At 44.5% G+C, this 24,249-nt stretch overlaps 1 protein-coding gene across 1 annotated transcript; it reads left to right on the top strand.

The window, feature by feature from the left end:
* Window positions 1–12,716: 12,716 nt before the first annotated feature.
* Window positions 12,717–15,173, top strand: insm2 (INSM transcriptional repressor 2). Its single transcript, XM_033027150.1, has one exon. It carries the CDS (start codon window positions 12,851–12,853, stop codon window positions 14,300–14,302), a length of 1,452 nt encoding a protein of 483 aa, XP_032883041.1. The 5' UTR covers window positions 12,717–12,850; the 3' UTR covers window positions 14,303–15,173.
* Window positions 15,174–24,249: the final 9,076 nt, after the last annotated feature.

Raw genomic sequence — 24,249 nt, 5'->3', positions numbered from 1 at the left:
ATGGCCTACTCATGCACCTATTTTCTAAGTTCCTATGTTTCTTTTGAAGAGCAAGATGGGCCATCGGAAGCTACCGGCAAGCGCCGCAGAGTGGTCCAAAAGAGGATCCGGCAGCGGGCGGACGAGGACGGACCCGTTGTGAGAGCTGGAGGTTGGATCGGCCCACTCTGGGTGCCAGAGGTCGGTCGAGGAAATGCGCTGCTGAGAACGAAGGTGGAACCGGCAAGGGGGGGTGGGGGCGAGAACAAAGAGGGTCCGTTGGGAACCATAATGAATACTTTGTAACGTTGCTGGCACCCTGTATGTGGCAACTCTTTGCATACCTTGTGTATGTTATGCAAAACAACGAATTTCACCGTGACATGTCACATGTGATAATAAAGTATCGATCGATCAATCAAAACCTAAAACCTGAACTCCAATTCCCTCTCTACAGATATTGCCTGACCTACAGCATTTTATGTTTTATTTCAGATTTTCAACATCTGCTGAAAAAAGGAATTACAAAAACCTTTCATGAACAGTTTTTAGAATATTGTGTAGGAAGGAACTGCAGATGCTGGTTTAAACCAAGGATAGACGTAAAATGCTGGAGTTACTCAGCGGTACAGCAGCATCTTTGGAGAGAAGGAATGGGTGACGTTTCGGGTCGAGACCCTTCTTCAGACTGAACGTCATGGGAAAGGGAAACGAGAGATATAGACGATGATGTTGAGAGATAAAGAACAATGTATGAAAGATATGCAAAAAAGTATCGATGATAAAGGAAACAGGCCATTGTTAGCTGTTTGGGTGAAAACAAGAAGATGGTACGACTTGGATGGGGAGGGATAGAGGGGGAATGTCGGAGTTACTTTAAGTTAGAGAAATCAATATTCATACCTCTGGGATGTAAGCTGCCTGAGCGAAATATGAGATGTTGTTCCTCCAATTTGTGTTTAGCCTCACTCTGACAATGGAGGAGACCGAGGACAGAAAGGTCAGTGTGGAAATGGGAAGAAAATAACCTACCTGATCTCCCAGTTGCTAAACACTTTAATTCTCAAACAGCTAACGCTGGCCTCTTTCCTTTATCATCATTACTTATTTGCATATCTTCCATTCATTGTTCTTTATCTCTGTACATTATCATCTATATCTCTCGTTTCCCTTTCCCGTGACTTTCGATTTAAATCTTTTTACTTGAATTTCACAGCAATTTGCATACATACAATGATAACAGACAGTGACAGTCAAGGCATAATTGTGCAACAGTATGTAAGCGACCCTCAAAGCCCTTACCCTTACCCACCTTCAACCCACCCGAATCAGGTCGGAACCAAACGGGGACAAACAACACTCACATACATACACATCCACACAAATATGGTAAGATAAACGAAACAAAAAGTACTAAAAAAAAAAGAAGAAAAAAAGGGGGGTCACTAATAACAGTAAATAAGTAAGTAATTAAATAAATAAGTGTGGGGAGGGGGGGTTAAGGGGAGAGCAGCTGCAGTAGAGCAGAACAATGGTGGAGAGCACTCAGTCCTCTTCCGAGTCCGGGGACAAGTTGAGAGAGTTAACAATTTCCAAGAAAGGGTTCCATGTATCTAGGAATGTCTTGGTAGAGCCTTTGAGAGAGAACCTAAGTTTTTCAAGCTTTAAATTGTAAAGCACCTCCTTAATCCAGCGGGTGTGTGTCGGGGGACAGGTGAGCCTCCAGTTAAGCAAGATCAGTCTCCGGGCTAACAAGGTTGTAAAAGCTAGAACCCATTTCACCGCAACAGAGAGGTTGGTGTTGGGAGGGGTACCGAAAATGGCTGACAGTGGGTTTGGAGGAATAGTCTGGCCGTAGGCTCTGCTTATCAAGTCGAAAGCACTCCTCCAAAAGGCTTCTAGCTTAGGGCAAGACCAAAACATATGGCTATGGTTGGCAGGAGATTGATTACATCTGTTGCAGGTGTCCCTAACAGCGGGATAAATTCTAGATAATCTTGCATTTGTGTAGTGGACTTTGCGAAGGACTTTGCATTGGATTAGGCCATGACGGGCACATATGGAGGAAGAATGGATCAAATCCAAGGCAGAGTCCCATTGCTGGTCTGTTAGTTTCGTATTCAGCTCACCCTCCCACGCAGCTTTTAATGAGGTATGAGGTTTCAATATAACCGACCCTAACAAGTTATACAAAACAGAGATGCATTTCTTCCGGTTGGGATCTAGAGCTAAGATGGTATCGGCCAGGGTTTCAGGGGGGCGATTTGGGAAATGGGGGAATGTCTTCTTCACAAAATCCCTAATCTGGAAAAAACGAAAAAGGTAGGAGTTTGGGAGGCTATAGTTGGACGAGAGCTCCGCAAGACGAAAAGATGCCATCCTTGTATAGGTTTTTGATACTACTGATACCGTTGCTATGCCAGGTTTTGAATGCGTGGTCTGTACTTGAAGGTTTAAAGATGTGGTTTTTAAGCAGTGGGGTCAAGATGGAAGGGCCTTGTAAACCGAAGTTTTTCCTGAGTTGACTCCATATCTTGAGCGAGAGGGACGCAATTGGGCCTGCACCCACAGATGTTATAGGAAGGGGGAGTTGGGAGCATAGGACAGACCGCAACGGGAGATGTGAACTCGCCTTTTCCATGTGTACCCAGGTCGGTAGGTGGTCGCAATCATCATTCATCCAATACAGGAGTTTTTGCAAGTTAGCTGCCCAATAGTATCGCCTAAAGTCAGGAAGTGCCAAACCGCCGTCACTCTTAGGAGACTGCAGTATCGCCTTTCGGATTCTAGCCGGTTTGCTACCCCATAAAAATTTAGATATTGTCCTTTCTAATTTATCAAAAAAAGATTTAGTGATAAGTATAGGGACGTGCTGGAAAATATACAGAAATTTGGGTAGGACGACCATCTTGACCAGATTTATCCGGCCCACGAGGGATAGCGGTACAACTGACCAGCGGTCAAAATCTCTTTCTCAACCAGAGGCAGAAAGTTTGTGCGGAACATATCAGATAAGGGTGTTGTGATAAAGATGCCGAGGTAGCGAAACCCATCCTCTGCCCATTTGAATGAGGTTAAAGAGCGAGGGAGCTGCTTAGCCAATGAGTTAATCGGTAATAGCTCACTCTTTTGGTAGTTAAGTTTATAACCAGAATACGCGCCAAACCGTTCTAAAATATTCGTAATCACTGGGAGAGAGCTGACTGGGTTCGAGATGTACAGGAGCAGGTCATCCGCATACAATGAGACTTTATGAGTTGTGTCGAACCGTGTAATACCTTTAAAGCCCTTCTCTGAGCGTAACCAGACCGCCAAGGGTTCTATCGCGACAGCAAACAGAAGTGGTGATAACGGGCAACCCTGTCTGGTACCTCTCTGAAGGGGGAAGTGGGGCGACAGTGTGCCGTTTGTTTGTACTGAGGCCACCGGGGACGAGTATAAAAGACTGACCCAAAGAATAAAACTGTTACCGAGGCCAAACCTGTCCATCGCCTCATATAGGTACCTCCACTCGACCCTGTCGAAAGCTTTTTCGGCGTCGAGGGAGACAACTTTCCCGTTACTTTCAGTCTGAAGAAGGGTCTCGAACCAAAACGTCACCCATTCCTTCTCTCCAGAGATGCTGCCTGTCCCGCTGAGTTACTCCAGCATTTTTTGTCTATCTTCTATCTAGCAACATGTCGCCATGACTGCTACACTCACTGTCATTCTTGGTGTCCTGACAATCTTGGAAGATTGTCCCCATCCTCTCCTACCCGTTACTGCACTTAGAGTGGTCGCGTTTAGGCTTATGATGTCTCTTTTATGCCAAAGCAACTTATTCTATTGCAGGAGCCCTATACAACAAGTGACAGTGTGAGCTTCCATTTCCTTGTGTGCTCCCGAAAGTTCCTTTCTTTCATATCACAAAAATACAAAGGAATAGCAGCAGGAGTTTGCCCCAGGTCATTCAAGCCTGGCCTGCCATTCAATATGATCATGGCTGATCTATCCCAGGCCTCAACACTTTCTATATGCCTGTTCCCATAACCCCCAATTGAATGAATGAAAAATACAGCATGGAAACAGACTCTTTGCCCCATTGAGACCATCTTCTTCTTTCGTGTCCATCTTCCATGTTTCAAATGTTGACATCGCTGTCATCGTCCGTCCTGAAAAGGACGCAAGCTTCCGGCAACAATCAGTGGGAGCCATCACTTGTTGCAATAGATGATGGTGGTAGCAGAAGTAGCTCGGGATACTTCCAGTTTCCAGCCCCGTGACGTGGACACTTCTGCTATGGGGCCATTGAGATCATGCCGACCATCGATCACCCTTTCATACCAGTTCTATGTTATCCCACTTTTGCATCCAATCCCTACATGGTAGAGTAATTTGCAGCGGCCAAATAGCTTCGAAATCTGCACATCATTTGAATATGGGAGGAAACCGGAGCACCTGGAGGAAACCAGGCAGTCACACAGGGAGAATGCGCAAATTCCACATAGACAAGACCCACAGTTAAGATTGAACCCAGGTCCCTGGTGTTGTAAGGCAGAGAGTCTATAATATGACTGCCACAATCATATCTGTACTTTGGAAAATTCTAAGACAAGTTGTTGCTCAGACTATTATTTGAATAACCCACTTTGAGACTCCGTTTCGATAAAATATACACCCCCACATAACTGAGAAACAAATCAGAACAGGAACATGATTAACTATGTTTAATCACAGTTGTTTTGAAGCATTTCTAACTTCAAAGTGTTGCACTAATCCTTACACCAGAAACTCGTAGGAGTTTGTTTCTTAATGCTCATAATAGAATACTAAATGCACAACCACATTAGAGTAATGTCAATATTGTAACAGGAATCAGCAAAGGAGAGATTAATGAGGAACAGCAGCAAGAGATGTATGTCCCTCATCCCATAGAACACAGAACGGCATAGGAACAGGATCTTCGGCTAACAATATCTGATCCAAATATGATACCAATCCCCTCTGCCTGCATATGATCCATATTCTTCCACTCCCTGCATATATGTGTGCCCATCTAAAACACCACTCTCATATCTGCTTGAACCACCATCCTTGCCAGCATGTTCCAGGCACCCACCTGTGCAAAAAACCTGCCCCGTTCATCTCCTTTAAAGCATTTCCCGTCTCACCTTAAAGGTTTGCCCTCTAGTCTTGACATTTGACATTTCCACCCTAGGATAAAGATTCTGACTGGCTACTCTATCTATATCTCTCATTATTTTTTTATTCTTCTATCAGGTCTTCCCTCAACCTCTGTCATTCACTTTCCTGGACATTTCCCCACAAAACCCTCTCTGCATCCTCCTCGCAATCCACACTGGCTCAACCAATGAAGATGGGTTGTGGAGCATCCTTCTCAAGATCAGGTGCCCTGAAAACACATAGCCAGGGTCCCAACCCAAACTGTGGCCTTAAATCTGAACTCACATAAGTTGCTTATGTGACTTAAGCCAAGGAGCCAAGCCTGCTTCAACCTTCACTGACCCAGAATCACTCTTGGTCCAGCAATGCATAGACTTTAAGCTTCTCTGACCTATCTTCAAAGCTCTTCCTGGCCTCCTCCTGTCGCGGAACCTAGTGGTGCCTTGGGGAAATGCGAACCCTCGCTATTGGCTGGCGCCATCACGTGATCACGGGTGTGTTTTCCAGCACGTGGTTTTCGAGTACTACCTTTTGTTGTTTCCAAATAAAAATTAGTTTTACTTAACCTACCTGTCTCGCTAAAGTGGTCTGATCGTGATTTCGGATCGTGACTATTAACGCTGCCGAAAACCTTGACGCCCAGCCCGCCCAGCAAAACGCAGTGGCCCTGAAACTGCCAGTTTTCTGGGCGGTAAAGCCTCAAGTGTGGTTCACCCACATTGAGGCCCAATTTGAGCTCTGCCATATTGTTGCGGACGCCACTCGCTACTTTTACTTGGTTTGGGACGCTCAGTCAGGAGACTGCCACCCGATTGTTGCTGTACCTGCAGAATCCACCCGCGTTCGGTTAATACGAGGGCCCACCGGAGACCGCGGTAAGCGCCAGTGGTGCTACTGTCACCAACGCTGGGGTGCAGAGGCCCGCCGATGCCGTGCCCCCTGCTCATTTCCGGGAAATGCCTCGGCTGATCGCCACTAGAGGCTATCGCGGTCGGCCAGAACCATCGCCTCTACGTCTGGGATCGCCGTTCCGGGCTTCGCTTCCTGATTGACTCCGGGGCTGTGCTGAGCATCCTCCCTCCGTCTGGAATCGATACCCGTGCCGGTAAGTGGGGCCCCGCCCTGACCTCCCTGCTCACTGAATTCCCGGAGCTCCTAACCCCCATTTTCATGCAGCCGCTCTTAAGCACGGGGTGGTCCATCACTTCCCTACTTCCTGTCCCCCTCTGCAAGCAAGGGCACGCAGGCTCCCGCCCGACAAGCTGCGGTTCGCGAAGGAGGAGTTCCACCAGATGGGGGACATGGGGATTGTGTGGCGCTCCGACAGCCCATGGGCTTCCTCGTTGCACATGGTCCTCAAATCATCTGGGGAGTGGAGACCATGTGGGAATTACCGACGCCTGAATGCTGTCACGACCGCGGACTGTTACCCTGCCCCACATATTCAGGACTTTACGGCTCTTTTTTTCTAAGGTGGACCTGGTGCGCGGCTACCACCAGATTCCCGTCCACCCTGATGATGTGCCCAAGACCGCCATCATCACCCCATTTGGCCTTTTTGAATGGCTGCCGATGCAGTTTGGGTTAAAGAACGCACGCAGGCTTTCCAGCGGCTCATGGATATGGTTGGTCGGGGGTTGGACTTGGTCTTCGTATACCTGGACGATGTTCTGGTCGCCAGCCGCTCCCACCAGGAACACTGTGTGCACCTACGGGTGTTGTTCCAGCGGCTTCAGGACCATGGGCTGGTAATTAACCCTGCCAAGTGTCAGTTTGGCCTTCGCTCGATTTCTTTCCTGGGGCAACACTTCACTTCGCAGGGCGCGGCCCCGCTGCCCGCTAAGGTGGAGGCCATTCGGCAGTTGCCTCGGCTGCTCAACATCAAGGGGCTGCAGGAGTTCGTCGGCATGGTTAATGTTTATCATCGTTTCATGCCGGCGGCGCCCGGATCATGCGGCCGTTGTTTCAGTGCCTGGCCGATAAGCCACAGGACCTCGTGTGGGACGATGAGACCACGGCTGCTTTCGACAGTGTGAAGGAGGCGCTGGCCAAGGCCACCATGCTGGTGCACCCGCGGGCTGCTGCCCCGACCGCCCTCACCATGGACACATCGGATACAGCTGTCAGAGGGGTTCTGGAGCAGTTCATCGCTGGCCGCTGGCAGCCGCTTGCATTCTTCAGCCGTCACCTGCGACCTCCGGAGCGGAACTACAGCGCTTTCGACCGGGAGCTCCTGGCCCTTTATTTGGCAGTCTGCCATTTCCGTTATTTCCTCGAGGGCAGGCCCTTCACGGCCTTCGTGGACCACAGGCCCCTGACGTTCGCCTTTACCAAGGTGTCCGACCCCTGGTCAGCTCGGCAACAATGGCACCTGGCGTTCGTGTCGGAGTTCACCACCGACATTCAGCACGTGGCAGGCAAGCTGAACCTGGTCACGGACGCTTTGTCTCGCCCTGTGTTCCCGGCCGTGTCGTCTGTGGACCCCGCCGTGCAATGTGAGGGTGGCGAAATGGACGATTACTGGACGGCTGCCTCGGGGTTAACATTGGCTGATGTCCTATTCGGTCCGGCAGGTGTGTCGGTCCTCTGTGACGTGTCCACCGGTAGACCACGCCCTTTTGTCCCCGTGTGTTGGCGGTGGCGTGTTTTTTTCGCGGTCCATGGTCTGGCCCATCCTTCCATCCGGGCGACTTCTGCGTTGGTGGGTAGAAGTTTGTCTGGCTGGGCGTCCGTAAATAGGTTGCAGCCTGGGCCTGTATTCCCTGTCAGACATCGAAAATCCAGCGGCATGTGCGGGCGCCGCTGCAGGATTTCGTGGTTCCCCCTGACATTTCCAGCACATTCCTGTCGATTTGGTGGGTCCGCTGCCAACGTCGCGCGGTGCCACCCACCTGCTGACTGTCGTGGATCGCTTCACAAGGTGGCCAGAGGCAATTCCACTCACTGACACCTCCGCCGCATCACGTGCTCGTGCTCTCGCGGCCCACTGGATTGTTCGTTCTGGTGTGCCTGCGGACACCAAAACTGACCGTGGTGCTCAGTTTACTTTGGCTTTGTGGTCAGCCTTGGCACAGCTGTATGGAACGCAGCTGCATCACACCATCGCCTATCACCCTCAGGCTAACGGATTGGTGGAGCGCTTCCATCAGCATTTAAAGTCGGCGCTGAAGGCACGGCTTACGGGCCTGGATTGGGTCGACCAGTTGCCTTGGGTGTTGCTGGGTATCCACACTGCCCCAAAGGCGGATTTGGACACGTCGTCCACTGAACTCGTGTACGGCTCCCTGCTGCGGGTGCCTGGGGAATTTCCTTCCTGCGGCTCGGCGGCTGCAGGAGCCCACTTCATCTGTGTTGGCGAACCTCCGGGAGAAAGTGGGTGGCCTGGCTCCCATCCCGACCTCTCAGCATGGGGCTGCTCCGGTATATGTGCCGCCGGAGCTTATGGACTGTTTATTTGTGTTTCTCCGCAGGGACTCGCACCGGACTCCGCTGCAGCGGGCTTGTGAAGATCCTTTCCCAGTGGTGGTGGCTCAACCCCGGCGAAGAGGTCGTCCGCTGGCCGTCCCAGTTGCACCTGTTGTGCCTGTTTCCCCTGTGACTTTGCCGGTTGCTGGCTCTGTTCCGCCAGTTTCACCAGTTCCACCTGTTGTGTCTGTTCCTCTCGTTTCCATTCGGTCCGGTCGCCACATTCGACCTCCAGCTTAGTTCCTCACCCCGGGTTCTGGGGGGGTGGGGTGGGTCCTGTAGCGGCACCTAGTGGTGGCTTGGGGAAATGCGAATCCTCGCTATTGGCTGGCGCCATCACGAGATCGCGGGTGTGTTTTCGCGGGCTTTTATTCCCCAGTCGACAGAGCTCCTCCCTTGTAGCGGGAACTATTATATATTTGACTGACCCAGCACGTGGTTTTCGAGTACTGCCTTTTGTTTGTTGTTTCCAAATAAAAAATTGTTTTACTCAACCTGCCTGTCTCGCCAAACTTGCTTCTTTTTCCTGTTACTCCCATAAACTCATCATCTCCTCAGGTCATTGCACACCCCAGTTTCTGGCTTTTTGTGCACTCCTGATGTTAAGCCCCGCTGAGCTTTTCTTTCAGTCACCTTGGCTCTAAATGCCCTTAATCGCTCTGCCCTGCTCCCTCCATTTTAGTTTTCACAAGCGCATGGCTGTGTGTGTAAATGCAAATGGTAGCGAAATCCAATGTATCAACTCGAGGGATGTTCAAAACCCCTCCCAGTCGTGTTTATGTTGGCGTTCGACTATTTATCTCTCATTAGAAACAATAGTAATTAACAGGATCGTCTGATACAATACGTGGTCTGATGAAGGGTCTCGACCCGAAACGTCGCCCATTCCTTCTCCCCAGAGATGCTGCCTGTCCCGCGGAGTTACTCCAGCTTTTTGTGTCTATCTAGATGGCAACCTGGACGTGCTAATGCTCTCTACACCAAATCGTGGAAAAGCTATTATCCAAGTTCAGTAAATTCGCTCGCGTTGAAAAATAAAGGTTGGAAACAATGATTTGGATACCAAACCAATTCACCTGGAAGCTAAGGAGTTACAATTTGTTTTGGCGAAGGCGTTGGTTTTTATTATATTCTAACCTAATCTCTGTTCAAAGGTCACTGTTATTTTGCGCTCTGCAGAGTGGGAAAGAGTTCTTCCTTGTACAAACGACGGCCTGTGCACCTCTCCCTCTGCCTCATTAGACCAAGTCCCGGTGCGCAGAGTATGGCTGAGTGGCGATAGATTTTGTGGACAAGTGGCACAATGTTGTTAAACAGGATAGACCCCTCCATTGACGAGAGCGCGTCATATATCTACCTTCAATTATATTCCTCATTATCATTTTCGAATCGATTCCTTAATTCTCACATGTTTCGTTTGATTACTTTCTGGTTTCCAAGGAAACTGTATTGTAATCAATTCCGTGCCGTTATTGTTTGCCGATATCCGCAAGTAGTTCGGACATCCCAACTTTATTTCATTGAGGACAAAGGATGCAGATTGATACACAATCTTTTCTTAGAAAAAAAAACGGTTGCTCCCTTTTAATCAGCGAATGCGTTGGTGATAGCTGGCTTTGACTCCTTGATCCCCGCCTGGACACATAAGTCCGACGTAGCTATAAATTCTCGTGTAGAAATATTTTAATATGCTGAAACCCGAATACTCACGGACATGGAATGATTTGAGTCAAGTGGAGTAGCAGATTAATGGTGGAGTTGATGGGGGTCCTAGATCCTACACTATCTGTACAAAGAGCAAAGACAAAGTAGCAGCTAGATCATAATCTCTGTCCCCTTGTTTCAGCCGAATAACCTGTGGGGCGGTGATCTGATTTCAAATGAATGGAAATGTGCTTTAAATATTGTTTTACTACTGTAAGGCGAGGAGTGATCAGAACGAGTACAGCTGTATGGAAATAAAGCGCTGGTGGTGAGGCGGAGATGGCAGATTACTGGACATAGATAACGGAGCAAACTGGCCATTTCCCCAAACACCCCCGCTTACCGGTACAAATATTGATTCAAGCACGCAGATATTCAGTCCTTAAGATCCGACGTTTATGATATCAAAGTAAGCAAGTTCGTCATTTCTACAATCCTGTTATCCTTATTTGACCACGAATGATCGTATAGGAGCTGTATAAACTCCTTTCCTAAACGATAACATCAAAGGGAAATATATGGCAGGTTAAAAAGCAGCACGCGTCATTAATACTCACAGCGACACACTATGAACAACAATAAGCAGGCTACCCAGAACAGTGTCCTGATAAATCCAATTTATTTGACAACTAACTTAGATTGCGTTATACCATCCCACGAAAATGCGACGTGTGCATGACCTCATCAATGCGCTTGATTGAAAGTGTCGGTCTGAATGATATAATCCAAATGTTTTATACTCTGGGCTGTATAACTGGAATATGAAAAGCTTCGTTGCTCTCTGTACATCGAACTTAAACACGGTCGAAATAAATACATATATCTTTACATTTTTGAGTTTGCATTTAAACAGTTGATTTAATCTATGGAAAATTCACTTTAAATAACTATATTTCTACAGCGTTGCCTGCTCTCGGCTTTACGAGTATTTCAGTGGAAAGATTTCAGATGTAAAAATACTCTTTTATCATTCGGCACATTGTACAATTGTCAGTCCACTGCCTCCTGTAGACACATGTTGTATTCATTTTCTTGTTAAAAATGGGCTGCTAACAGTGAGATAGTCTGCAGATAGACACAAAATGCTGGAGTAACTCTGCGGTACAAGCAGCATCTCTGGATACTCGGTGGTACAATCATACAATTTAATCATACCGCTTGTTAACACATACAGGTACACCTCATTGTAAAGGACAGTTTACCAAACTAGACTAAGAATAAGCGAATTATTCCAGATGTCGGAATTATTGTATAGTTGACCAGTAGTTTGATGTTTGGAAACATCTAAAATATATTTCTATCTAAAGCATAAGTGTTATTGCACACAGTCTGCTCCCAGCCGAATAGTATACTGCCGTATATTGTAACGCACCTGTACCAACAATTAAACAGCAGCCACAAGGAACTTCAGACGCTGAATTATTATTATTAGACCGCAAAGCGCTGGAGTAACTCGGCGGGTCAGTTAAACAGACTTTTTGATTCAAAACACGTTCAACCTTAGTATAGAAATCCAGCAAATGTATATATTTCAAAGCAATTATTAGACCGCCGAATCGTCCTAATCTAAAACGATCTGACGACACATCGTAGTTACAAGGCTTTAAGAGTTTGGTTCATTGATTGATCGAAAGATGGAAACAGGCCCACTCCGACCATCGATCAACCGTTCACTCTAGGTCTCCGTTAACCCACTTTAGCATCCACTCCCTACGCACTAGGGGGAATTTACAGAGGTCACTTAACCTATAAATCCACACGCATTTGGGATGTGAGAGGAAACCGAAGCGCCCGGAGAAAACCCACGCGGTCACAGGGAGCATGTGCAAACTTCACACAGACAGCACCAGAGGTCAGGACCGAAGCCGGGTCTCTGAAGCTGTGAGGCAGCGGGTCTACCAATTTTCACCAAGGCGTAATAAAAAAAGGCAATATTCACAAAGAACGAAACGTGCATGTTGCTGTTAGCTGTGGCTGAAATGCGAGCAACCAACAGCGTCATGGCAACAGCTCCCCATTTAGGCATTGTTAGTGAAGAGAATCAGGTAGGGTTCGGCCTGTGGCCCGGTTGCTGCTCGTCTGTGGCCCTGTTGCACGGCATATCAATTTAGATACACTGACTGGGCAGGTGGACAACATGTTATGTCAACTCTGGCAAGTGAGAAAAAAGAGAACGCATAACTTCGTTAGGAGAGGGACGATCTTCCTTTTCGCTGCTCCTTTCTCTGCATGTGATGTTGGTGCCGACTGTCACCGCACCTCACGCCGCGGTCCACCCACTGTCTCCTCTCTCCTCCCTCCCTCCCCATGTCCTCTGATTGGACTATCTCCATTCTAATCAAAATACTCCACTGTCATAAAAGGCAGGCAGGCAGCCATGCCGAGGCCAGTCAGTGCTACTCTCTGCTCACTGCTTTGAACGGATTGTCAGTGCGGACATGCAGCAAAATACCCGACTCGTCGCCTGAAATCTCTTCCTTGCACTCTCCAAATCCAGATTGACTCACCTTTGGAACAAAGTATTCTCGAGAGTTTAAAGATGCCAAGAGGGTTCTTAGTTAAGAGGAACATTAAATCGTCTCCAGTTTCTTATAGGATTCGGACTGAGGAGATGGGGCCTCTGGCAATTGCTCCTGTAAGCGGGAATGTGGGGGCAACCGTACATTCACTTGCCCTGCCAGAGCCGAGCTCCCAGAGACACAGAACAGATCAGTTTAAAGATAGATTTACACGCGATAAAATGTTGGGAGCTGCCCACAGAATCGGCGCGCTAAAAGAGGAGCATGTTCCAGATTCTTTCTACACTACGTTTCCAGAATATAGCATCTCTGGTTGGGCTGATGTCTCTTACACGCCCATCAAACCTATCGACAAGGGACTTGACAACGCTTTCTGTGACACATGTTTAAGTCCATCTGCGTCAGGCGAACCATTCGGGGCCGCAACCCCGTTGCTCTTGCTCCAGCCAGCGCTATCTCCTACGACTGCCAACTGTGGAGGCCTAGCTCACCTCTGCTCGCCTTTCCACGGGAGTAAGCCGCGAGTGTCAGAATCCCGTCACCGCAAGCACAAGAGCAGCCCGAAGAAGCCCAAAGTAACCAGGAGACTGAATTTCGAAGACGAGGTGTGCACTTCCCCGGTCTTGGGTCTACGGATCAAGGTGGATCCCAGGGACTGCAAGCCGTCGTTTGCGCGGGTGAACAAGCCCCTTGGGGAATTCATCTGCCAATTGTGTAAAGAGCAATACTCGGACTCGATCTCTCTGGCCCAGCACAAATGCTCCAGGATCGTCCGTGTGGAGTACCGCTGCCTCGAGTGTGATAAAATGTTCAGCTGTCCAGCTAACCTTGCGTCTCACCGGCGCTGGCATAAACCCCGCACTGATCCAAATCCTCAGTGGAGCAGCCAGAAGTGTTCGGTGGAGTCGGGTAGCAAGGAGAACTCGGGTGAGCCAGACTGCAGCGCCGGGACCATGGACAGCACCAGCAGCGTGGACTCAGCCAGGACCATGGACAGCGCCAGCAGCATGGACTCAGCCATGGATAGCGCCAAAGAGCCGGGAGCCTCTGTCCAGCGGTTGGACGGGCATTTCCAATGCCGCTACTGCAGCAAGAGATTCCGCCGGCAGGCTTACCTGAGAAAGCACGTGAGCGCCCACGAAGCCGCCGGACCGAGCGTTCGCTGTCAGATGGAGTCGTCCCGGATCCCCTTCCCTTGCCGACTGTGCGGACTGGACCTGCAGACGGCCGAGACCCGGGACAAGCACCTCCTCTGGCATGCGGTGAGCAGTGGAGCGTCGGCGGTGCTCGGGCCCGGCTGCGACGAGGAGCACTCCGATAAGGGCGACCTGAGAGCCTTGGTCTTCTGCTGCAAACACTGCCCGTCGACCTTTTTCAGCTCGCCCGGACTCACCAGGCATATCAACAAGTGGCACCCGTCAGAGAATAGGCAGGTCTTGCTTCTGCAGCTGCCTGCCTCGACCGGCTGTTAATGTTACCGGAGCCTGCCTTCCCCATATTCCATGAATCAATTCATGGCGAAGAATTCTCTTAAGACCAATTTTTGCTCATTGAAATGTAATCTAAAGCAGCGATTTGATATTATGACAGTATTATTCCACTTAGTAAATCTCGAACTGTTCGCTGCATGTCAACCAATGCTGTTTAAATAACATTTCCAATTTTCTGAATACGTGTTATACTTTTTCCACTAATGGGCTTAGACATCAAACACTTGACAGAACATTATGTTGCTTTTATTTTACGGTTGACTGGATGAATGCTCCAATCATACAATTGATATTAACGGATAATTAGGAACAGAGTGACAAAACATATTTCAGATAACTGGTAAAATATTTGGTCGAATCTGTAACATAATTTGATTCATCATTATCGTTGCGTTGTTCCACGTTACGATAAATATTTCGTATTACGGCATTTATTTAGACTTTAGATCTTTTTCTGCTCTCTGAAACAACACACGTCCAAACAGTTAAGACTTTAAAGAACAAATCAGATTGTAATTTTCTCAGCTGGTAATTGCTAATTTATTTTAATTGGTTGTTTGTTGAACTCTGTAGAATATACATTGACGTCCGAGAAATAGATGATTTTGTACCTGTTCTATAATCCTTGGAGTACTGTTACCTGAATTTGATTAACTGCAAATTCCACGGACCGGTCCGAATATCAGATACCAAAGACGCGCTTTCATTTCATAAGGCCCTTTCATTGCGTTTTATCCACAGCCACCGATGGCACCACCGCAGATGCCATACTGACCGATGGCCAGCTCACCCATGGCCAGGTCACCCAGTTCGACAGCACTGCAGTTTGCTCCTATTAACCTTCTTTTGTGTTAAAAAAAAAAAACGGCTTGCTTCAATATGATGTTCTCTCCAATCTAATTTTAAATAAATAAATTATTATCTATATTATTAAAAGTCTGTTCTTGACCGGTTTTGGCCATCTGTGCTGCGATTTCTGAGAGAAGGCCGCCACCTACGGCCGTCATTTTTGGCCACCTTGCTCAGAGCCCCCCTCTGCCGCATGTGTGCCGAGGATATTTCCCGTCGATTAGAAATGACAGAGATATTAATGTTTTTTACAAAATTCCCCATTCTCTCTGCTGCCCCCGCTGGCGGCAGGGGAGAGGGACTATAAAACCAGGAAGTGGTGTGCCACACAGTCTCTTCAATATGGAGGAAGGCAGAGGGTCACGTTTCTCTGAGCTGTGAATAACACTGAACACATGTCTACTCAAATGTAAGTGCCCTTAGTGGTTCTAAAATGCTTGCAGAATGTGTCTATTGGTTCTAAAGCTTGCAAAACAAGTGGCTCTATTGGTTCTAAAGCTTGCAAAAAATGTCTATTGGTTCTAAAGCTTGCAAATAAATGTCTATTGGTTCAAAAGCTTGCAAAAAATATCTATTGGTTCTAAAGCTTGCAAAAAGTGTCTCTATTGGATCTAAAGCTTGCAAAAAGTGTCTCTATTGGTTCTAAAGCTTGCAAAAAAAATGTCTTGGTTCTAAAATGCTTGCAAAAAATGTCTATTGGTTCTAAAGCTTGCAAAAAATGTCTATTGGTTCTAAAATGCTTGCAAAAAAATGTCTATTGGTTCTAAAGCTTGCAAAAAATGTCTATTGGTTCTAAAGCTTGCAAAACATGTCTATTGGTTCAAAAGCTTACAAAAATTGTCTATTGCTTCTAAAACTTGCAAAAAAAATGTCTATTGGTACTAAAGCTTGCAAAAAATGACTATTGGTTCTAAAGCTTGCAAAAAAAAAATGACTATTGGTTCTAAAGCTTGCAAAAAATGTCTATTGGTTCTAAAGCTTGCAAAAAAATGTCTATTGGTTCTAAAATGGTTCATACTAGCGCTCCAGAAAGCCTCTCCTCCCCCCCCCCCACTGGTTGGCTTGGCTTGGGTGTGTCTTGAAATTGAAAGGCACTACTTACTGCAAATGGTTGCTTGGGAGCTTTGGCTTGAAGTTGAAAGGCACTATTACTGCAAATGGTGGCTTGATTGCTTTGGCTTGAAGTTGAAAGGCACTACTTACTGCAAATGGTGGCTTGGTTGCTTTGGCTTGAAGTTGAAAGGCACTACTTACTGCAAATGGTGGCTTGGGTGTGGCTTGAAGTTGAAAGACACCACTTACTGCAAATGGTGGCATGAAGTTGAAAGGCACTACTTACTGCAAATGGTGGCTTGGTTGCTTTGGCTTGAAGTTGAAAGGCACTATTACTGCAAGTGGTGGCTTGGGAGCTTTGGTTTGAAGTTGAAAGGCACTATTTACTGCAAATGGTGGCTTGGGAGCATTGGCTTGAAGTTGAAAGGCACTACTTACTGCAAATGGTGGCTTGGTTGCTTTGGCTTGAAGTTGAAAGGCACTACTTACTGCAAATGGTGGCTTGGGAGCTTTGGCTTGAAGTAGAAAATGCACTACTTACTGCAAATGGTGGCTTGGGTGCTTTGGCTTGAAGTTAAAAGGCACTACTTACTGCAAATGGTGGCTTTGGAGCTTTGGCTTGAAGTAGAAAAGGCACTACTTACTGCAAATGGTGGCTTGGGAGCATTGGCTTGAAGTTGAAAGGCACTACTTACTGCAAATGGTGGCTTGGTTGCTTTGGCTTGAAGTTGAAAGGCACTACTTACTGCAAATGGTGGCTTGGGAGCTTTGGCTTGAAGTAGAAAAGGCAATACTTACTGCAAATGGTGGCTTGGGTGCTTTGGCTTGAAGTTGAAAGGCACTACTTACTGCAAATGGTGGCATGAGGTTGACAGGCACTACTTACTGCAAATGGTGGCTTGGGTGCATTGGCTTGAAGTTGAAAGGCACTATTTACTGCTAATGGTAGCATGAAGTTGAAAGGCGCTATTACTGCAAATGGTGGCTTGGTTGCTTTGGCTTTAAGTTGAAAGGCACTAATTACTGCAAATGGTGGCTTGGGAGCTTTGACTTGAAGTTGAAAGGCACCTCTTACTGCTAATGGTGGATTGGGTGTGGCTTGGGTGTGGTTTGAAGTTGAAAGGCACTACTTACTGCAAATGGTGGCTTGGATGCAATGGCTTGAAGTTAAAAGGCATTACTTACTGCAAATGGTGGCTTGGGTGCATTGGCTTGAAGTTGAAAGGCACCACTGCAAATGGTGGCATGAAGTTGAAAAGCACTACTTACTACAAATGGTGGCTTGGGTGCTTTGGCTTGAAGTTAAAAGGCACTACTGTAAATGCACTTACTTCCTGTTTGCACTGTATATTGATTTTAGATAAAACGCTACCACTTACGGCTGTGATTTTTGGCCATCTTACTCAGTCCCCCTCTGCTGAGCAGGTGCAGAGAATTCTTCCCATCAATGAAAATAAAAGTGTTATTAGTTTTTAAAAAAATGTTGAGAATCTCTCTCCTGTCAATCACTCCATGAAAGCCACACCTTTTCCGGTGGGGGGGGAGGGTTTATAAAACCCGGAAATGTGGGTGTGGCTCAGTCTTTGCAAGATGGAGGAGGGAGAGGTCACGACTCGCTGTCTTTAGTGGCTTTGCACCCTACTTCAAATGGTATGAAACTGCACTTGAATTTGGTGGCCTTGCACCCTGCTAGAAGTGGTAAGAAACTGCACTTGAATTTGGTGGCCTTATACCCTGCTTGAAATAGAATTTCAAGGATTAGCCGTGAGTCAACTTCCAGCCCACCAGCCGTGAGTGAGTGAGTTGCCAGCACAACAGGCTTGATTGACTGAGACGCCAGCCCAAGAATCCATTTGGCGCACAATTTGCACAATTTGCAGCCCACAACACCCATACTAGCGCTCCAGAAAGCCCCCCCCCCCCCAACTGGCCACCAATATTAGAATTGGTGGAGAGGTGGAATATTGCGTTGGATGACCAGCCCTCCTGTGTGATGCTGGGACCCAACGGGTCCCACTTAGTCTAGTTTTTGGTTAAAGTTATGGTTCTTCATAGATTTATTATAGCTAATTTCAATTCTAAGGTGATTATTACATTTCTGTATGCACCGTAGTATGCTCTTAACCTTGTGTTGTTAAAAAAATGTTTGTTTCAATATCAATAAAGGAAATGCTTGATATGTTATGACAAATTGGTGTGTGAAGATCTTTGCGGTGAAGGTACTTATATCAGGCTAAATGCCTGTTAAAATGACGGTTAAATGAGGAATAGCCATACCGTTCCAACTAGTGTGCGTCTTAGAAGGGAACTTGGCAGTGCTCTCAAGTAACAATGAACTCAGCGGCAGATGTTGCTAGTAATGGAAAGCTCTATCAAAGAGGCTTAAATAAGCTACTGCATTGCATCTTGATCATATAGCACTGGTTCTGGAGAGCACGTTATTCAGTCACACACTTGACTGTGCTTGTATAAGATGTCATGGCTTTGAAATGTCAGGGAGTGTGTACCACATCACACAGTATTCTGCTTCTGACCTGTTCATGTGACCACAATATTTAGATATTGGTTCAGTTACATTTTTCATCATTGTATTTCACAGATGTTGGTGGTATGGGATTCATAAGAGTAATGTAAGTAAAAGTTAACTGGAATTGCTTAGATCCTGTCTTATTGTTGATCATTTGTCTTTGGCTTGTGTGGCACCAATGTGAAGGAACCTATTAACTCAAGTTTGAAGGATGCCTAGTACTTGTGAATGAAGGCATTGTCTAAAAAATGCAAAGATGGAACTGACCACTATTCAGTAATCCGTGAACATTGACATACATTGCCATATGTTGAAAAAGTCAGTGATTAATGGATCGAAGATGGACTAGTATATTGTAATGAGAAGTTCCTGCAGCAATGTCCTGGGTTGAAATGATTGGCCTTCGGCAGTTTTAATCAGTGTCCTTTGTACCAAGTTTGACTGGTCAATGGAGAGTTTCCTCATAAGGCTTCTTTCCTTCTTTCGGCTTCAATTTTACTATGGATTTTTGATATTTCACTGTCAAAGTCTGCCTTGATTATACTTCCATCATATACCACAATTCCGCTCTTTTCCCCATCCTCGGAGCAAGGTCACAATGAGATTTGAAGCCGTGTGGTCCCGACAGAGACCAAAGTGGAACAACAGAGAGAATGAAACAATAAAGAAATGATAATTGATACTGCAGTTAACAATCCCTTTCATCATTTTGCTGATGACTGAGAGGAAGGTATGGTAATTTGCCAGATCAGATTTATCACCCTCTTTTGTGGACCTGCTGGGCAACTTTCATATACCTAATGTGCTCGGCTATAACTTGATTACACATGGAATGAGTCATATTAGCTGAAGACTGGTTCCTGTGGTAGTGACTAAGATAGATCATCCACTCAGACCTTCTGGTTCAATATGGTTATGATCACTTTCATTCCATCTTTTGCATTTGCATGCTGGATTCCAGTACTGTTGAGGCTGCCAACATTATTGAAACAATTTTCTTGTATTGTTTAATTATTCACAACCATTCATGACTTCTTGCGACAAGACTGAAGATTTTCAATCTGACCTGTTCATGATTGCTATGATCCACTGACGGTATACTGTTACCACTCTCCAGCTTGCAGCCAAACTTGTTTTGATGCCACACTAAATTTTAGGAGTGATGTCCTCGGGGTAAGCATTGTGTACTACACTAATCATTGAACCAGGATGGGGCCCCTGATTTGATGTTAATGGTATAGTTAAGTGGTTCTATACAGTATATGCTGAGCCATGACATTACAGGGATGCTCAGTGCTGAGCCATAGGGTTAGCACAGTGGTAGTACCTCGGAGTGCATAGGAACATGAATTTGGTGTGAAGATAGGACATTTCCACAACCATTATACATGTATTCTCCAGATTTATTTAATGGATTACATTTAAAGTTACCAGCTGCTGTGTTGGTATTTGAACATGGCTCCAGATATCACTTCCCCAGTTATTTTTTCTTCTTTATGCAGCCCATCATTCCATTGTATCTGCATTTTATGCACATAACATGATAGTACACTATTCACTATTTTTCCCTGGAATACTCAGTAAAACTATTACAATTGACTTTTATAGTCCAACCCCCCAACTTGTAATAAATAATGTAATTTATTTAAGAAGCACTCAAGCCCCAATATAGACCTTTGTGCCTCCAATCAGATACACACACATCATAAGATGCTAGTATCTTCTATAGATTAACAATGCTTTGTCAATACATTTAAATACATGTATTATTTAGTATTTACAGCTTCAGGATTTAATATATAGATCAGTTTAATATTAGTTTTTCAAAAAGACATACCACATTCCACTCCCCCTCCCCTCACCCCACTCACCATCAACAACACCACAGTCACATCTGTGGAGTCTAAGTTCCTTGGAACCATCATCTCCAAGGACCTTAAGTGGGGGGTTACCATCGACTCCACAGTCAAAAAGGCACAACAGAGGATGTACTTCCAACGGCAGCTGAGGAAGCACAATCTGCCACAGGCAATGATGGTCCAATTCTACACGGCCATCGTAGAGTCTGTTCTCACCTTCTCCATCATGGTCTAGTTTGGCTCAGCCACCAAGCACGACACCTGGAGGCTGCAGTGAACCGTCCGATCAGCTGAGAAGGTTATTGGCTGCAACCTTCCCTCCATTGATGAACTGTCCACTGCATCTCTGACCCCTCTCACCCTGGCCACAAACTCTTTGAATCACTTCCCTCTGGAAGGCAACTCCACTGTCAAAGCTGCCACAGCCAGACATAAAAAGTTTTTATCCACGAGTAGTTGCTCTACTCAACAGCCAAAAATCTGTAGCCTCCCTTTGATCTGGTATTTTGTTGGTTCACGTGCTTGATCAATGGTGTTTTATCATTAATGTTTTATTATTAATGTTTAGTGTTTTCTGAGTCATTCGTAACTGTCACTGTATGTCATGTTGTTACTTGTGGGCGGAGCACCAAGGCAAATTCCTTGTATGTGAATACTTGGCCAATAAACTTACTTACTTTATTCCTTGAATTACTTTTAGTGTTTTTCTGTGATCAATTGCTTTACAGTGATCAATTAAACATTAATTTTTATCTCCTCAATGCTTTACTTTTGCATGCAGCACGAGAACATATTTCTTTCAGTGCTTTTATTTTGCCATTGAAATAAAAGTAAATTAAAAATCTTTAATATAAATATTTTAAATTTAACAATATAGTTTCATGTTCTTATTTGGTAACTATTCCTTTGTATTGTAATCTGCGACAAGATTATCATTTATATTCAGTAGTGGTCTATTAAGAATGGCAATTGCAACTCTGAGAATGCTGTAATAGGAACAAGTTGCATTTGAAAAATTACCTATTTATTTTAGCTAAACTAAAATTCAGCACACTTTGTGTAAAATAAATACAATTATTTCATAATTCTGCCAAATCAAATTTCTGCTGATTCATTTATGCCAGGCTTCTAATCTCAAATAGAGGGAAAATATAGTCTACACAGTAGCAAGAAAACATTATAAATCAATACTATTGGGATACAATGAATAAGCAAGATATTCCCATATCTTACAAGAGATACTGAGGTGTGGTAGTTCACTACTGGAATGACAACCAGAGGTCTGGTCCATTATTTCAGGGAAGAGTTGAATTCCACAAGGAATACATGTGCAAGTAATTGAATACTAGAGGACAAAGGTGAAGAGTTTAAACATATGCAGGGCAAGTTTTGTTTTACACAGAGGGTGGTGAGTGCCTGGAATAAGCTCTCAGGGGAGGTGGTAGAGGCAGATACGTTAGAAACATTTAAGAGACATTCGAATAGGCATATGGATATGCATTTTATGTGGATGGATAAGATTTGGTCTTGGAATCATGTTCGGCAGAGACATTGTAGGTCAAAGGACCTGTGTCTGTGTTGTACTTTTTTATGTTCTAATAATTCTGTGATTTAAAAAAAATATCAATCTCAATAATGGAAAACATGGAACTAACAGATTGTGTTAAAATATACTTGGTTCACTCATGTCCTTTAGAGACATGTCATTCTTCCTCATGTTGGTCTATAAGTGACTCAAGTCTTTCAAATATGGGGTTATGGGCAGAACGCAGGAGAATGGGGTTAGGAGGGAGAGATAGATCAGCCATGATTGAATGGTGGACTTGATGGGCTGAATGGCCTAATTCTGCTCCTAGTACTTATGACCTTATATGGTTGATTCTTAACTGTCAGTTCAGTTCAATTCAGGGGCAATTTGGGGATTGACAATTAAGCTGACTCATTCAGCCATGTTCACATCTTATAAATAAACAAAAATACTCTCCTGTGGAATATACATGATTTATTGCCTATATTGAAGGTTTGATAAGGATAACCATACATACTATATTTAATTCTATAGTGGTGTAATTTATGTTATCAAGGATAATCGTGAACTGCAAGTTCTGAAAACCATTAAAAACATCTGCAATTAAATATTTTTCACATTTAGGTTTATGTATATTTATAAAGTATGTCCCATACATGATGTAAATGATTACACATTTGCAATTGTTTGTTTTGTGCTGAAGTGGAATCAAATTAGATTCAAAATGTAATATTTCAATACGAGTAGACTGTCAGTGATTCATACACATGAATAGTTTCTATTCCATTAATTTTCTTAAACTGCTTTATGTCACTTAAGCTATTTTAATAAACAATTGCTTAAAATAACGGAATTAGTGATGCTGTTAATATTGAAAAGTGAAAAATTGATATAATTAACTTTAATGCCTTACAACTGAGGACGTGGTTAATTAGTACATGGTTAAATTCAGGAGGTATATTACAGAACATAAAGACAGGGCAGTGTCATATCATTGGAAGGGAAAGGCGTTTAATTTCCAAAGATAATCTTTAAGACACTGAAAATTAGTGAATACTAATTTTATAGGTTTTCCTTAGATTCTAAGAATATTTACAACTATAAACAATTAATAAATATTGAAATGCATTTAAGTTTATACCTTTTATGTTGAATCACAGATTTTCAAATCATGGGAATTTTCATTGCCCAGGAAATGGATGAAAATAGACTTGACAAATGTGTTTTGGTATAATAAAATAAAAACTCCATGATGATCAGTCACAAGCTCTGAGGGATCATTATTCAGTTGCTATTTTTGCCACAGTAGCGCCGTGCAGATTAGAGTTCTTGCAATTTCAATGTTTTGGAAGAAATGCGTTAGGACTACGATAAATGACCAGGTTAATTCCACAGATTATCAATATAATTTTATTTAGGAAGTGAATTTTAAGATGAATAAAATATGCTTAACATGGTCAAGTCTGAATTGTGTACGAATTCTTAAGACTGGAAAATGCTTTTGAATAGAATTGTTTAAGATCTCAGTACTCTTGCCCAATATCAACTCTTTGGAGTATGAATTTGTATTGATATTTAAAATAAAAAGCAATACATCAGGGCGAAGTGCAAAACCAAATGATCTCATGGGATAATAAAACAAATACAAACCATATTTAAAACTAAACTACTTTAACAGATTTCATCATGAATTGCCAAATATGACAGCTATAGGTTTTGAATTATGACATAATTAAACAAAACAATATGGAATAGTAAATTATATGGGCCATAGTTTTTTTAAGCCATCAGCAATTAAGAGGAATCAATAGGAGGACATTATACTGTGGTTCATCATACACAAGCTGGTCACTGATGTCCTGTTTTCAACACATTGGCTACATTTTAAAAAGTACTAAACCTTCTGCATTAAATAATACGTTATCAATGTAATGCTTTTGAACTGCATTAATATTTCATTATTTTGAAATAAGATGGATGTATAAAAAGTAGTAAACATAGTGAATGATAATACTTTACATAGTTAAATGCTTTCTATTTCATAATATAGGAGAACATTTACAGCCACTCAAAAATAAATTAGAACTTTAAAAAAAATAAGATTTCTTCAAAA

This window comes from Amblyraja radiata, chromosome 9 (genome assembly GCF_010909765.2).
Source record: "Amblyraja radiata isolate CabotCenter1 chromosome 9, sAmbRad1.1.pri, whole genome shotgun sequence".
Classification (NCBI taxonomy): domain Eukaryota; kingdom Metazoa; phylum Chordata; class Chondrichthyes; order Rajiformes; family Rajidae; genus Amblyraja; species Amblyraja radiata.
Note: the sequence above shows the minus strand (reverse complement) of the source record. Positions and strands in the feature narration are given on the sequence as shown.